Below are 14,167 nucleotides of genomic sequence, written 5' to 3' on the forward strand. Positions count from 1 at the left end.
AAAGATCAGCCATGATCTTATTGAATGGCAGAGCAGGCTTGAGGGGCCAGATGGCCTACTACTGCTCCTAGTTTGTATATTCTTATAGACTCTCAAAGGCACAGAAAGGAGGGAGGTAGAGGGGATGGGACAATGAGACAGTGGAGATAAGACAAGGAAGGAATAAACTTCTATTTGAAATGTTGTCACTGCAAAGAGCCATTACACACGCTGGAAGCTCTCATAAACTTGAATCATAGAATTGATGGCGTTTCAGCCATGTTCATCAGGACACCAAAAGAAAACCTCAAACTTAAATCTCAGACACTTGTATAAATAAGGGATGTTGAAAGTAAGTCTTCGGAATTAGTTCTCAGTCCACCAAGTTTATAGATAACCACTAAAGGTAAATATTCAAGGAACAGCAGTAGGGCGTTTGGCCCCTCAAGCCTGCTCCACCATTCAATAGGATTATGGATAATCCAACATTCCTCATGTCCACTTTCCTGCTCTTTCCCATATATATTTCCCAATCATAACCCTTGATTCCCTCACCGATGGAAAATCTTTCAGCCTTAAATATACCGAAGGACTCTGCTCCCATAGCTCTCTGTGACGAGGAGTCTTCAATTGGTGCCTCTTTATTCTGAGGCTATGTCCTCTGGTTCTCGGCTCTCCCATGAGGGGAACATCCTCTCAGACTTCACCCTGTCAAGCCCCTTAAGAATCCTAAGTATTTCAATGAGATCACCTCCCATTTTTCTAAATTTCACTGAGTCCCAACCAGTTTAACCTTTCTTCATAAGACAATCCCTCCATACCAGCAAACATCCTACTGAACCTTCTCTGAACTGCTTCTAATGAAAGAAAATCTCTCCTCAAATAAGGGGATTAAAACAGAGAGAGAGAGAGAGAGAGAGAGAGAGAAGGGGAGGCCCCAAAGGAAGGACCTCAAATGAGGGAGAAACGGAGAGAAACCTTGTGCTTAAACTGGACCAGATGCTGGGCAACACGACAGCTCAGTGACTATCACTGTTTGCTGTGCAGACACATGGATTTGGGCCAGTGACTGTGGGAGTTTGCGCATTCTCCCCGTGCTTGCGTGGGTTTTCTCCGGGTGCTCCGGTTTCCTCCCACACCCCAAAGATGTGCTATTAGGCTGATTGGAGGTAATAAATTGTCCCTAAATTAGTTTCCCTCAATGTGGAATGCCATAAACAATAGATAAGGGTCATGGGTGGAGGGGGGGACTGGTAATGTTAAAATGGTGGCGTGGGCTCGTTGGGCCGAAGGGCCTGTTTCCCAGGCTGTTTTTGTTCTTTGTAATTGCAGTCAGGGCTAGGCAGGAGTAGGCTTCACCATCAGTCACACTGCTATTCTGGGGTAGAATGAGGAGAAAAATCTAGCCTCAAATATTTATTTATTTATTGTTAAAATTGTTGGTGAGATTCATTAAGAGAATTTTAAATGATTGTCCATTTAGATCCATTATGTTGTTTGTCTTTGATTTTTCGGCAGAGCACCTGCCAACCTTCTAGTTTTAATAATTGAGCACAAGTACCTTCAGCAGCTGAGCTTGTTTCCGTTCCCACTCTCGAATTTCTTGGTGAAGGATCACAGCCACTTGCTGAGGATTGCTTCGACACTTGCTACAGATACCTAGCTGGGTCAACTCATCACAGACTGGACAGTGCAGGGTGGTGAAATACTGAGAGATAGTCCCTTTACGACTATCCTGTACATTGCAAGCTGTGGAAAACGCCTTCTGGACCTAAAATAAAAACAGATTAAACATAAAAATTAGGAGCACTTGATTTAGTTACTTTACATTTTGAACAAAGAACAACACAGCACAGGAAACAGGCCCTTTGGCCCAATGAGCCCACGCCGCCATTTTAACATTGAGTTCCCTCTTCTACCTATGACCTTTTCTATGCCTATTGGACTCCACAATAAAGGAATGATAACCAGATTGAGGGATGCGTAATTTAGGGACAATCTGTTAACACCAATCAGCCTAAGAGCACGTTTTTGGGGTGTGGGAGGAAACCAGAGCACCCGGAGAAAACCCATGCAAGCACAGGGAGAACGTGCAAACTCCCACAGACACTGGCCCAAATCCATGTGTCTGCACAGCAAACAGTGATAGTCACTGAGCTGTCATGTTGCCCGTCAGATGGTCCAGTGTAAGCGTACACTAACAACGTGAAGCATTAGGCAACTCTCGAAGCAACGTCCAAGAGCAGCCCTCGCACGACCCATCGCGTGTATGCCCCTTGTTGGGGAACAAGGCGGACCGAATCACCTGTGGATTAAAAAGAAAAGACATCAATCAACATGCACAACTTAAACAGACATTCGCGGAATCCCCAGAAGCTCAAACTTTAGAACAATCTTTTGTATCCCTCCATCTCTAGTCTGCTCATGTGCCTATCTAGGTAAGCCTTAAACAACTCTAGCGTACCTATCTCCACCACCCTACTTGGCAGTGCATTCCAAGCCCCCACAACCCTCTGTGTGAAAAACCTCCCTCTAATATCCGAATTATACTTCGCCCCTCTCACCCTAAGCCCGTGGCTCCTCGTAATTTTCATATCCAAACTGGGAAAAAGCTTACCACTGTTCACTCTATCTATACCCTTCATAATCTTATACACCTCTATTAGATCTCCCCTCATCCTCTGCCTTTCCAAGGAGAACAGCCCCAATTTGCCCAATCTTTCCTCATAACTCAGTCCTTCCATACCAGGCAGCATCCTGGTAAACCTCCTCTGCACTCTCTCCAGGGTCTCCACGTCCTTCCGGTAGTAAGGCAACTAGAACTGGACGCAGTACTCCAAATGCGGCCTAACCAATGTTCTATACAACTGCAACATTAGACGCCAGCTTTTATACTCTATACCCCTCCCTATAAAGGCAAGCATACCATAAGCCACCTTCGCCACCTTCTCCATCTGTACTGCCACCTTCAAGGGCTTGCGTACTTGCACCCCTAGGTCCCTCTGCATTTCTATACTCTTAATGGTCCTACCATTTATTGTATAACTCCCCCCTACATTATTTCTTCCAAAATGCATCACCTCGCATTTATCTGGATTAAATTCCATCTGCCATTTCTCTGCCCAATTTACCAGCCTATCTATATCCTGCTGCATTGCCTGACACTGCTCATCACTATCAGCAAGTCCAGCCATCTTCGTGTCATCTGCAAACTTGCTGATCACACCAGTTGCTCCCTCTTCCAAGTCATTTACGTATACTACAAATAGCAAGGGTCCCAGTACTGAGCCCTGCGGCACACCGCTAGTCACAGACCTCCAGCTAGAAAAAGAGCCTTCCACTACTACTGTCTCCTGTTACCAAGCCAGTTCTTAATCCATCTAGATATCTGTCCTTGTTTCCCATGAGCCTTAACCTTTTCCACCAACCTACCATGAGGGACCTTGTCAAACACCTTACTGAAATCCATACAGACAACCACGGCTCATCCTTTGTCGACCGTTTTCGTCACCTCCTCAAAAAATTCTACCAGATTCGTAAGGAACGATCTCTCCTTTACAAAGCCATGTTACCTATCACTAATCAGACTGCCATGCTCTAAATGCGTATCTCTAAGAATTCTCTCCAACAACTTCCCTACCACTGACGTCAAACTCACCGGCCTATAATTACCCAGGTTATTCCTAGTACCCTTTTAAACAATGGTACCACGTCCGCTATCCTCCAGTCCTCTGGGACCTCTCCTGTGTCCAAAGAAGAGACAAAGATTTGCGTCAGAGGCCCAGCAATTTCATCTCTCGTCTCCCTAAGCAGCCTAGGATAAACGCCATCAGGCCCCGGTCGGTTTGTAGTGTAGAAGACAGTTTAAAAAAAATAAAAGAACAAAGAAAATTACAGCACAAGATCAGGCTCTTTGGCCCTCCAAGCCTGCACTGACTATGCTGCCTGACTAAACTAAAACCCCCCTACCCTCCAGGGTAGGGAGAATCCCTCTATTCCCATCTGATTCATGTATTTGTCAAGACACCCCTTGAAAGAGACTATCGTATCTGCTTCCACTGCCTCCCCCAGCAGCAAGTTCCAGGCACCCACTACCCTCTGTAAAAAACATGCCTCGTACATCTCCTTTAAACTTTGCCCCTTGCGCCTTAAACCTGCGTCCCCTAGTAATTGACTCTTCCACCCTGGGAAAATGCTTCTGACTATCCATTCTGTTCATGCCCCTCAATCTTATAGGCTTCTGTAAGGTTGCCTCTCAAACTCCGTTATTTCAGTGAGATCAAACCAAGTTTCTCCAATCTCTTCTCATAGCTAATGCCCTCCATACCAGGCAACACCCTGGTAAACCTTATCTGTAATCTCTCCAAAGCCTCCACATCCTTCTGGTAGTGTGGTGTCCAGAATTAAACACTATATTCCACGTGTGGCCTAACTAAGGTTCTATAAAGCTGCAATACAACTTGCCAATTTTTAAATTCAATGCCTCAGCCAATGAAGGTAAGCATGCCGTATGCCTTCTTGACTACCTTCTCCACCTGCGCTGCCACTTCCAGTGACCTGTGTACCTGTACATCCAGATCCTTTTGCCTATCAATACTCTGAAGGGTTCTGCCATTTACTGTATATTTCCTATCCGTATTAGACCTTCCCAAATGCATTACCTCACATTTATCCGGATTATACTCCATCTTTCATCTCTCTGCCCAAGCCATCAATCGATCTGTATCCTCTATGCTCATTGCTAGCTGGAAATCCGCCAACCTTTGTGTCATCCGCAAACTTACTAATCAAACCAGTTACACTGTAATATATATAAACGATTTAGAGGACAAACGGCAAAGGTCCCAGCACTGATCCCTGAGGAATGCCACTTGTCACAGCCCTCCATTCAGAAACACACTCTTACACTGCTACCCTCTGTCTTCTACGACCAAGCCAGTTCAGTATCCACCTTGCCGGCTCACCTTTGATCCCATGCGACTTTACCTTCTGCATCAGTCTGCCATGAGGGACCTTATCAAAAGCCTTATTGAAGTCCATGTAGACAACATCCACTGCCTTACCCATATCAATCATCTTTGTCACTTCTTTGAAAAACTTGATCAAGTTCACGAGACACGACCTCCCCTTCACAAAACCATGATGCCTCTTGCTAAAAGGTCACTTATTTCCAAGTGGGAGTAAATTCTGTCTCGAAGAATCCTCTCCAATAATTTCCCTACCACTGATGTAAGGCTCACCAGCCAGTAATTACCCGGATTATTCTTGCTACCCTTCTTAAACAAAGGAACAACATTGGCTATTCTCCAATCCTCTGGGACCTCCCTTGTAACCAGTGAGGATACGAAGATTTCTCTCAAGGCCCCAGCAATTTCCTCCCTTGCCTCTCTCAGTATTCTGGGGTATATCCCATCAGGCCCTGGGGACTTGTCTACCTTAACGTTTCTCAAAAACCCCAATACCACCTCCTTTTTGATCTCAACATGATTCAAACTATCTACACATCCTTTCCCAGATTCATCATCCACCAAGTCCTTTTCTTTGGTGAATACTGATGCAAAATACTCATTTAATACCTCGTCCGTTTCCTCTGGGATTCCCTCCCTTGTCCTTGAGTGGGCTAACCCTCTCCCTGGCTACCTTCTTGCTCTTTTTACATGTATAAAAAGCCTTGAGATTTTCCTTAACCCTGCTGGCCAATGATTTTTCTTGACTCCTTTTAGCCCTCCTTTCTCCTTGCTTAAGTTTCTTTCTACTTTCTTTTGAAGTATTCAGATAAAATTAAAATGAGATGATAGGCTCCAGGGGGCAAAAAAGCAACTTTACAATTTGCTGACTGTCATTCTTTGCAATGCTAATGCCAAATCATTAATTATATCTTTACATGGAAGTACGTAACAGTCACATCCATCATGAATTAGACTGTCAAAGAACAGAACAGTACAGGAACAAGCCCTTCGGCCCACCAAGCCTGCATCAACACAATACCTTTCTCAACCCATTTCGCCTCTACGCTGTCTATATCCCTTTATTCCTAGCCTATTGATGTAGCTGTCAAGATGCCACTTAAATATTGCTATTGTATCTGCTTCCATCACCTCCCCTGGCAGCTCATTACAGACACTTCAATGCAGACAGACGATTGGCAATGTTTCTAATAAAAGCAAAATGCTGCAGTTCTGGAAATCTGAAATATTGACAATGTTGCTGTCACTGGGCTGTAACCCAGGCTCCGTACCTACAAGGTAACAAGGCTATCCATTATAACAAACTTAGACATAGGTCCACAAGTCTGTGCTCATGGAATGACACCTTTAGTGCTGAAGTGTAAAAGCCCACATGCAATTCTGTGAAGTGTTAACTGGAGAGATCAAGATGTTGGGGTACACTTAGAAGTTAATTACAAGACACAGCACGCTATTTTGACAAAACCTCAGTTAACCCTTACCTAAAATACTGAGTCTACTTTGGTTCCCGCACATAGTGGGTTTAGAAGCTTTGGAAAAGGGTGAATGGGATGAAGACTAATTCTCAGTTCAAAACATCTTAGTTATCACAATAGGCAAATGATACTCTTTATAGAAGTGTAAACTTAGGAGTGATTTGACTGTGATTTGTAATATGAAGGAGGGTTGAATTGTGGTCCAATTAAACAGCTCTGGTGGGTGGGGGAGGGGTATTATAATTTTATGATCTCGGCCATCTGTCAGGTGGTGGTCTTTTACCAGAGAACAAGCTCCTCTCTCATTTGGCAGTGTTTGGGTTTGCTGAATTCCTTCAAGTGAAAACTGAACATTGCGTTTTACAGAAGGTAGATAACCGTAAGGAATTAAGAAGCAGACTGTCCTGATTACCATTGTCCACATCATCAAAACAAGCAGTAATCCCTGGGGGACCACAATGTATCCCCTGCCCAGACTGAAGAACTATTCTACCCTCTACCTTTCATTCCTTAGCCAATTTCTTAAGCAGCCACTTTAATCCCATGCTCTTCAATTTTGATAAAATGTCCATTATATGATACTTAATCAATTGTCTTTTCTAAGTCCATGATACAACATCAACCATGTCATCATTAAGTTAGTCGAACATAATAGGCCTTCAACATATCTATGCAGCCTTCATTTATTAGGTCATATTTTTCCAAGCCACAAATACATCTCAAACCATTCCCTTGGGCCTGACGCCGGGCCAACCCGGCCCCCCCGAGCCTGACGCCAGGCCAACCGAGTCCTTGGGCCGATGCCAGTCCTACCCAGCCCGAGTCCTTGGGTTTAATCATTTCCCCTTTTTTGAAAGCAGATTTAAATATTTACAATTCTCCAGACCTGTGCCACCACTCTCGAATACGAGGGGGGGTTAGAAAATTGCAACCAGAACATCTATACTTTCCACATGTATTTCCCTCAGCATCCTAAATACATCCCATCCAGACTGGGTGACTATTTTCCTCTTTGTTCAATATTAACCTTTTCCTTTTCTGTACTCTGTGGTTCACTTTGAATCTGTACTGAATTATAAACCTGACATTCAACATGAGCCCCCCCCCCCCACCTCAGTAGAATTTTACTCTGACTATAGGCATTGGTCTGCATTGATATTGTTCCAGATTTGTCCGTGCTCTGTACAGCCATTCATCCAAGTGGATCAAAAATTTAAAATGCAAGCTACTTATAATTACAAAAACACTAGTTAGAATAGTTGAAACATTAATGGATCCGCAAGGTCATTTTATTCTGGATGAGTATTAGAAAGAGATCAGGTTGAGTGCTTTCAGACATTCCGAACAAAAACAGGATACAGAGTCGCATTGTGCAGGTGGTTTGGAACAGAGTGAGGAATTAATCCATGGAACAGAAGATCTGAGTTGTGACAAAGAAGCAGCGTTAGCTCAGATTTAAACCGGTGTTAATTCTGATGCTAATTCTGTAGCAGCAAATAGCAATAAGGGCAGTAACTAGTGGAGGGCCATAGGGATCATAGAACATAGAAAAACTACAGCACAAACAGGCCCTTCTGCCCACAAAGTGCGCCAAACATATCTCTACCTACTAGGCTTATCTATAACCCTCAATCCTATTAAGTCCCATGTACTCATCCAGAAGTCTCTTAAAAGACGCTATTGAACCCGCCTCCATCACCGCTGCCAGCAGCTGATTCCACACACCCACCACCGAGTGAAAAGCTTACTCCTGACATCTCCTCTGTACCTACTCCCCAGCACCCTAAACCTGTGTCTTCTTGTGGCAGCCATTTCAACCCTGGGAAAAAGCCTCTGAGAATCCACCCGATACCTCTCAACATCTTATACACCTCTATCAGGTCACCTCTCATCCGTCTCTCCAAGGAGAAAAGACTGAGCTCTCTCAATCTATCCTCATAAGACATGCCACCCAATCCAGGTAACATCCTTGTAAATCTCCTCTGCACCCTTTCAATGGCTTCCACATCCTTCCTGTAATGAGGTGACCAGAACTGAGCACAGTACTCCAAGTGGGGTCTGGCCAGGGTCTTATAAAGCTGCAGCATTATCTGCCAACTCCTAAACTCAATTCCTCAATTGATGAAGGCCAGTACACCATATGCCTTCTTAACCACATCTACTACCTGCGAAGCCGATTTGAGAGTCCTGTGAACCCGGACCCTAAGATCCTTCTGATCTTCCACACTGCTACAAGTCTTATCCTTAATATTATATTCCTACATCCAATTTGACCTGCCAAAATGAACCACCATAGACTTATCTGGGGTGAAGTCCATCTGCCACTTCTCCACCCAGTCTTGCATCCAATGTCTTGCTGCAACTTCTGACATCCCTCCAAACTATCCACAACAGCTCCAACCTTTGTGTCATCGGTAAACTTACCAACCTATCCCTCCACTTTCTCATCCAGGTCACTTATAAAAATCGCAAACAGCAAGAACAGATCCCTGAGGCACTCCACTGGTGACCGACCTCCATGCAGAAAAAGACCCATCTACAACCACTCTCTGCCTTCTGTGGGCAAGCCAGTTCTGAATCCACAAGGCAACAGTCCCTTGGATCCTCTGCCCCCTCACTTTCTCAATAAGCCTTGCACGGGGGAACTTATCAAACGCCTTTGCATTAGTGTCTTGTTCAGATTCCCGATATATGAGAGACTTAAATACAACTCAGTGAGCAGATCAATGAAAACAAGATACAATCTAATGCTTGCTTTGAGGAAAAAAAAACAAATTACTGCAGATGCTGGAATCTGAAACCAAAACAGAAAATGCTGGAAAATCTCAGCAGGTCTGGCAGCATCTGTAAGGAGAGAAAATAGCTGACATCGAATCTAGATGACCCTATGTCAAAGCTCTTTTCTCTCCTTACAGATGCTGCCAGACTTGCTGAGATTTTACAGCATTTTCTTTTTTTTGGCTTGCTTTGATAAGTCGGAGTGATTCTTACCCTGGGTAACTCATGGTACCAGCTGAAGACATCCACACCGATCAGAGAGAATATCCTGTTGAGGGGTGGCAGGATCTGTTTCATGATGTAGTAGGTAGCATTCAGTCTCATGGTGGGATCCTGCATCACCTCAATCGGCCGTCTGACTAGCTGAATGAGGGGCAGGCCTGGGACTCCATACACAATGACGTAAGGAACCCTCTCGCCTGCCCTGGGTTCAGAACGGCGATCGTATGACAGCATCCTCCTATTTAGAAACAAGGCCAGTGTTAGCAATTTGTGCAGTTAATATTTACTCCCTCAGTGAGGGGACCTGGCAAGAGTAGCATTATTTCAATAGCTCCTTCGCCCCTTTCCTCTACCTGGATGCACTCATCAGGATTCACTGCACTGATGGGATTTGAAGGCCCATTTGTGTTAACGTTTTGTGTTTTAAAATATTCGATTCAAATTGGTTCAATGCAGCTCCACTGGACACTGCAAATTCTGCATTAACCAACAGATGGCGTCACATGGAAGCATCCTTCAATCACAGGCTGAAAAAAAATGACAAATTAAACAGAGACAAACCCTTCCAGAGTGTTGCTTCGCAAATTATACATTCCCGTAGCACACAGGAAATGTAAATGCATCTCAGAACTTTACAGCAATGGACCTGGTGTTTAACAAAATATATATTTTTCAAAAAACAGGAAGGGATGTTGCAAGATACAGGTGCCAGGAAGGGAGCAATGAGGGCAGAAGGAGGAACGAGATAGCACTGAAGACCTGGAAGATTCCTGCTGGAATATTGGGGCTGGAGGAAATCAGAGATCAAGTAAAACCATTCATATTTGTGAATTTGTTTGCATGTCGGTGGAACCACCTCCTTTTCTGGCCCACTTTCAATACGCTGAGTTATTGTAGAGCCAACCTACTGAACACAGAATAGTTCAAATCCCACCACAGCAGCAAGTGGTACAGAACAGTATAAAGGTATAAGCAAAGTTGGCCAGTGTCCAACTCCCACACCCACCAAAAAAAGACTTAAGAAATGCAGGAGATGTTTGAAAACAACAAATTCAGACATTGCATTTATTGCTCACTTAAGTGGAATATATGGACCTGGATTCACCATTTTCCAATCTGAAGGAACAAATGTGATACAAATGACAACCTAAAAACTATCCGTTGGGCATGGATTTTAGGATTGCTTTTCTGTATGTTAAAAGCTATAGTGGCAGAGTAGTGAGCATTACTGTCTCAGCTCCAGGGACCCATGCTCAATTCCCAGCTTGAGTCACTGTTTGTGCAGCGCCTGTACGTTCTCCCCGTGTCTTTATGGATTTCCTCCAGGTGCTTCAGTTTCCTCCCACAGTCTGAAAGATGCGCTGGTTAGGTGCATTGGCAATGCTATTTCCCTCAGTGTACCCGAACAGGTGCTAGAGTGTGGCAACTAGGGGTTTTTCACAGTAACTTCATTGCAATGTTAATGTAAGCCTACATGTGACACTAATAAATAAAAGGTAAAAGGGATGTGAACTAGAAAGATTTGAAAGCACAATGGAACAATTTAAAAAAAGCAGTGTAACTGTGTAGATTGTAAAGAATCAATATTTCCCCCTCCACTTAAAGTTTCAGCGCTTGTTTCCATAAAAAGGACACATCAGAATGAGACCTTGCATCTCAGGTAGTGCTTCAGTCTGAATTCACAGCAGCCCCTGGAACAATTTTCTTTTTGAATGTTTTATGACTCGATTTGGTATCTTCTGATGTTCCAACATCATTCTGAAGGGTGAGCCATGATATTAATGCAATTAATTTTCAGCAAGAGTGGGGACAAAAAAAAGGGTCATTTCCAATGGAATGTGACCATTTACACTGTCAAGATGGCGCTGAACAAAGTGCAGTCACCAAGAAGAGCGGGTGCAGGGCTGCAGGTGGAATGGCATTCTTCTCAGGTGCTTCAGTAGCAGTGCTGCATCAGAACGCTTGCCTTTTGCTGTCTCAGCTCCCACAGGGGTGGAATCTGTTCCTCACAATCCTCATGATGCATTTTAGCCAGTGACCCACAGCCCACCCACACCTGGACCACAGTAGCAGTTTTCTATAAAGTAAACTCTCAAAACAAAGGGTTGGGGCTGAGGATAAGTTCTTTGCCCAGATCCTACCCGAATGGTTCATTAACTTATGATGCACTGTACAATACACTCATTTATCTTTCCACCTTCATTCCCTTACCCGGAAAAAAAAGTTTCAAATTCTCAGTAGTATGAGCAAATACTTTTTGTTTGGTAGCTGCATTAAATGTATTTACCAACCATAATTCAGTCTCTGATTCTGGTATTTTGAGGTAACGTTTACTGGATCCATACTCTGTTTAATACATTGCAGTCTTCTTCCCATAACTACCTTTTCATTGACTTTAAATCTCATGCTCCTGCAATTTTCCCCTCAAACCTTCACATTTGGATTAGTCTTTTTCCGATTTTCCTGTAACATACGGTATGACTTTTAAGGGGTCTCTTGACAAATACATGAATAGGATGGGAATAGAGGGTAGGGTGTTTTAGTTCAGTCAGGCAGCGTGGTCAGGGCAGGCTTGGAGGGCTGAAGGGCCTGTTCCTGAGCTGTAATTTTCTTTGTTCTAAACCATGTTAACTGCTGATCAAAGTTAAACACAAGTATTCAGTGCTGTCAGCCATTTTGAGTGAGTTGAAAGATGAGAGTGAAAAAAATAAACTGCCCCACATTCAGAGAGCGGGGCAGAGGCAAACCCACAGGCTCATTAAAATCACCTCAAATTCAGAAAACAAATTGAATCAGCCGTTTGGAACTAGGTGGAAGGACACCCATCTGACAATAACCCAATGGCAGCCAACAAATCTGGAAGGGACAGATTTTGTCTGATCAACCGTGGGCAATTTAAAAGAAAAATTGGATTGAGTTATGCTCCCTCATCATGAACGATGAATATATTTATTTACCAAAAAAGGATAATCTACAGAATTGTTCATTGAGTGATGTTAAATTGAATACAAGAACTGATATTCCAAGTTAATTGCTGGAGAGAGAAGTAGGTGCAGGAGTAGACCATTTGGCCTTTTGAGTCTGCACCACCATTCAATATGATCATGGCTGATCACGCACTTTCAGTATCTCACTCCCACTTTCTCTCCATACCCCTTGATCCCTTCAGCCTCAAGGGCCACATCCAGCTCCCTCTTGAACATATTTAACGAACTGGGCCCAACAGCTTGCTGAGTGAAGTTCTTTCTCATCTCAGTCCAGAATGGCTGACCCCTTATTCCTTAGACTGTGACCCCTAGTTCTGGACTTTTCCAACATTGGAAACATTCTTTCCATTTCTAGCCTGTCCAGTCCCATCAGGACTTCACATGTTTCAATGAGATCCCCTCTTATTCTTCTAAACTGCAGTGAGTACAAGCCCAGTCTCTCTTCATTTGTCAGTCCTGTCATTCCAGAAATCAGTCTGCTGAGCCTTTGCTGAACTCCTGCAATAGCAAGAATGTCCTTCCTAGGAGACCAAATCTGCACACAATACTCAAGACGTGGCCTCACTAAAGCCCTTCCAAGTGCAGCAAGACATCTTTACTCCTATATTCAAATCCTCTTGCATTCAAACCTTCAGCGATTGTTCCACATAACACCCAGGTCAGACTGCACTTCCCTTTTGCCTAAACTGCCACCGTTTAAATAACAATGTTCCTTCCTGGTTTTGCCACCATAGTGGATAGCCTCACATTTATCCACATTGTATTGATTTGCCAAATGTTTGGCCACTCATCCAGCCTGTCCAAGTCACCAACCAGCCTCTTTGCATCCTACTCCACAGCACACACTGCCACCTAGCTTAGTGTCGTCTACAAATTTGGAGATATTGCATTCAATTCCTTCGTCCAAATCATTGATATATATTGTGAATAGCTGGGGTTCCCAGCACTGAACCCTGCGGTACCTCAAGTCACTGCCTGCCACTCTGAAAAGGACCCATTTATTCCCACTCTGTTTCCTGTCTGTCAACAAGTTCTCTATCCACGTCAATACATTACCCCCCATACTGTGAGCTTTAATTTGGCTCACTAATCTTGTGTGGGACCTTGTCAAAAGACAACAGAGTACATCAGTAATGACGAAAAGGGAATTGTGGTCACATTCAGTGAGGGAGACCTGACTGATGAGAGGAGATGGTGGCACTGGACTGGTGACCCAGAGGGCTAGGCTCATACCATGGGGGTCACTGGTTCAAATCCAGCACAGCAACCAGCAGAATTCAGTTCATTTACTTAAATTCAATTGAAAGCTGCTCTCAAAATGCATCTTGAAGCTATTAATTGCTATAAAAACCCATCTGGGGGCTTCATTAATGTCCTTCAGAGGGGACAATATGCTTACCTAGTCTGCAAGCGAGTCCAGACCCACAGCGATGTGGTTGTCTTAACAGCTCTCTGCAATTGCCCAGCAAGTCACTCAGTCATATCAAACAGCTACAGTAAAATTAAAAATGAATAAAAACTGGACACTGCCTGGCATTGACTTGGGCACTGGAAACAATGGCATACTCAGCCTTGCAAAGTCTGTGTCATTTGCCAAAATTGGGGGAACAATCTCATCAGTGAGCCAAGCAAAAGCCTGACATTTACTAAATCATACTTACATTTACTGAATTTACTGATAGGCGGCACAGTGGGTAGCACTGCTGCCTCTCAGCTCCAGGGACCTGGGTTCGACTCTGGCCTCGGGTCACTATTTGTG

General features: G+C 43.9%; 1 protein-coding gene across 1 annotated transcript in view; it reads right to left on the reverse strand.

The window, feature by feature from the left end:
* Positions 1–14,167, reverse strand: part of rev3l (REV3 like, DNA directed polymerase zeta catalytic subunit) — a 201,785-nt gene that overhangs the window by 2,198 nt on the left and 185,420 nt on the right. Inside the window, exons 30-31 of the mRNA XM_080192921.1 lie at positions 9,413–9,659; positions 1,541–1,750 (exon numbers count right to left, since the gene is read on the reverse strand). Coding sequence (XP_080049047.1) covers positions 1,541–1,750; positions 9,413–9,659 — 457 coding nt within the window. The remainder of the gene's footprint in view (positions 1–1,540; positions 1,751–9,412; positions 9,660–14,167) is intronic.

Source organism: Carcharhinus amblyrhynchos, chromosome 7, assembly GCF_965287045.1.
Source record: "Carcharhinus amblyrhynchos chromosome 7, sCarAmb.v2.hapA, whole genome shotgun sequence".
NCBI classification, from domain to species: Eukaryota; Metazoa; Chordata; class Chondrichthyes; order Carcharhiniformes; family Carcharhinidae; genus Carcharhinus; species Carcharhinus amblyrhynchos.